This window comes from Serpula lacrymans, assembly GCF_000218685.1.
Source record: "Serpula lacrymans var. lacrymans S7.9 unplaced genomic scaffold SERLAscaffold_10, whole genome shotgun sequence".
Taxonomy (NCBI): Eukaryota; Fungi; Basidiomycota; class Agaricomycetes; order Boletales; family Serpulaceae; genus Serpula; species Serpula lacrymans.
Window position 1 is genome coordinate 1,825,168 of NW_006763299.1, and position 1,525 is coordinate 1,826,692.

Consider the following 1,525-nt stretch of genomic DNA (forward strand, 5'->3'; position numbering starts at 1 on the left):
TTCCATTAATGGGATTTCTATGGAACCAAACCGCACGGAAGGGGCCATTAGAATATTGTCTTTGGTCCCGACGTAAGAGTCACACGACCTCTCTTTTCTTTAGTGGCAACCACATACGCTGCCCACAAAATAAGACAAAAATATTCGAGAATTATCTTTCTTTCTTTTATTTCGATATTATTTCTCGCATACTCCTGGGTTAGAAACGATCCTTAACAAATCCCACTACGCACACCTACCAATAATTATTCACCATATATGTCTGAACCCGAGCCTCAACAGAACCCTACAAGTTCCCAGACTTTTGCATCACAAAGAACACGAAGAGATCAGAAAATGGTCTCATTCGTATCCTTGGCCTAACTAACGAAGAAGCCATCGAAAACACTTACCACTACACGGAGAACTCGCAACAACATTCATCTAGCCAATCATGCACAAATTCCTATCAACCCTCGCAACACGTCTCCTGACCCTCAACCAGCAAATAATCCTGACCAGGAGAGCAACAAACAGAAAACCAAAGTTACAGACTTTGACGACGACAGCTCGGTTCCATCCTTCATCCTCGACCGACCATCTTCTTACGCCTTGCAAAAGCTAGAAGACATAGAATACGTCAAACTATGGTATTTCACACCTGCGGGCTGCACTGAAGCTACCGCAACAATGTGATCAAATGCTGACTCTTTCAGCTTTACCAAAATGGGTGACTTAGTTGCACTCAGACCCATATCCTCCACTCGAGCCTCTCGGAACGTCATCCAAGATGAAAATCTAACCATGGCGCAACTTTCAGTAGCTCGCACTGCATTCCTCGACCATGCCAAAAAATTGGCATGGCCGCGCAGACATCTTGATTCTCTCGTCCGGTTCTTCAGCCACATTGAGAACCACCCTCTGCGCCGTACCCCGCACGGAGAAGAAGCATTGTTAGCTTATCAAGCTCAAGTCAGAAGAGAATGGCACGACTGACTGAAACTCAATTCAGAGTCAGTCTTCAATATAGCCAACATCAATGAGAATCTACTGGCATCCATCGAGAGACAGCTCTTGACGAGTGCCTACGCCAGGGAAATCAAACAGGTACGTCTCTTCTTTTCTCATTATAACTTATGTCCTACATTGTTTTCTAATCAATACTGTCTACTTTCCATCATATAATCAACCTACAATCATCAACCACACCCATGCACATAATGTGAGGAATCAAATTTTCTTATTGCATTCCCATCATGTCGTGGTTATCCGATTTGCTCCCTGTCACTCCTTTTGCCCTTGGACTAGAGATTACAGCCGGTATCTTATTACTTTTATCCTTTTTCTTCTTATTCTCCATTCATACTCACGTCCTATTGTACTTACAACAAAGGAGAACTGTTGTAGACCCTCGAGAAGATATCCAAATGACATAGCAACAATCTAGTGTTATGTCTGGGAATACTTTGGAGGGATATTGATAAGCGAAGAAGGCTGTGAGTCAGCGTCTTCTCATGGGCTTACTGATACAGCCAATTGCACACTC

General features: G+C 43.5%; 1 protein-coding gene across 1 annotated transcript; it reads left to right on the forward strand.

Moving 5' to 3' along the window:
* Positions 1-258: 258 nt before the first annotated feature.
* On the forward strand, positions 259-975 carry SERLADRAFT_440657 (uncharacterized protein; the record flags this gene model as incomplete). Its single annotated transcript, XM_007321114.1, has 3 exons — positions 259-339; positions 376-629; positions 696-975. 3 exons carry the CDS (start codon positions 259-261, stop codon positions 973-975), a joined length of 615 nt encoding a protein of 204 aa, XP_007321176.1.
* Positions 976-1,525: the final 550 nt, after the last annotated feature.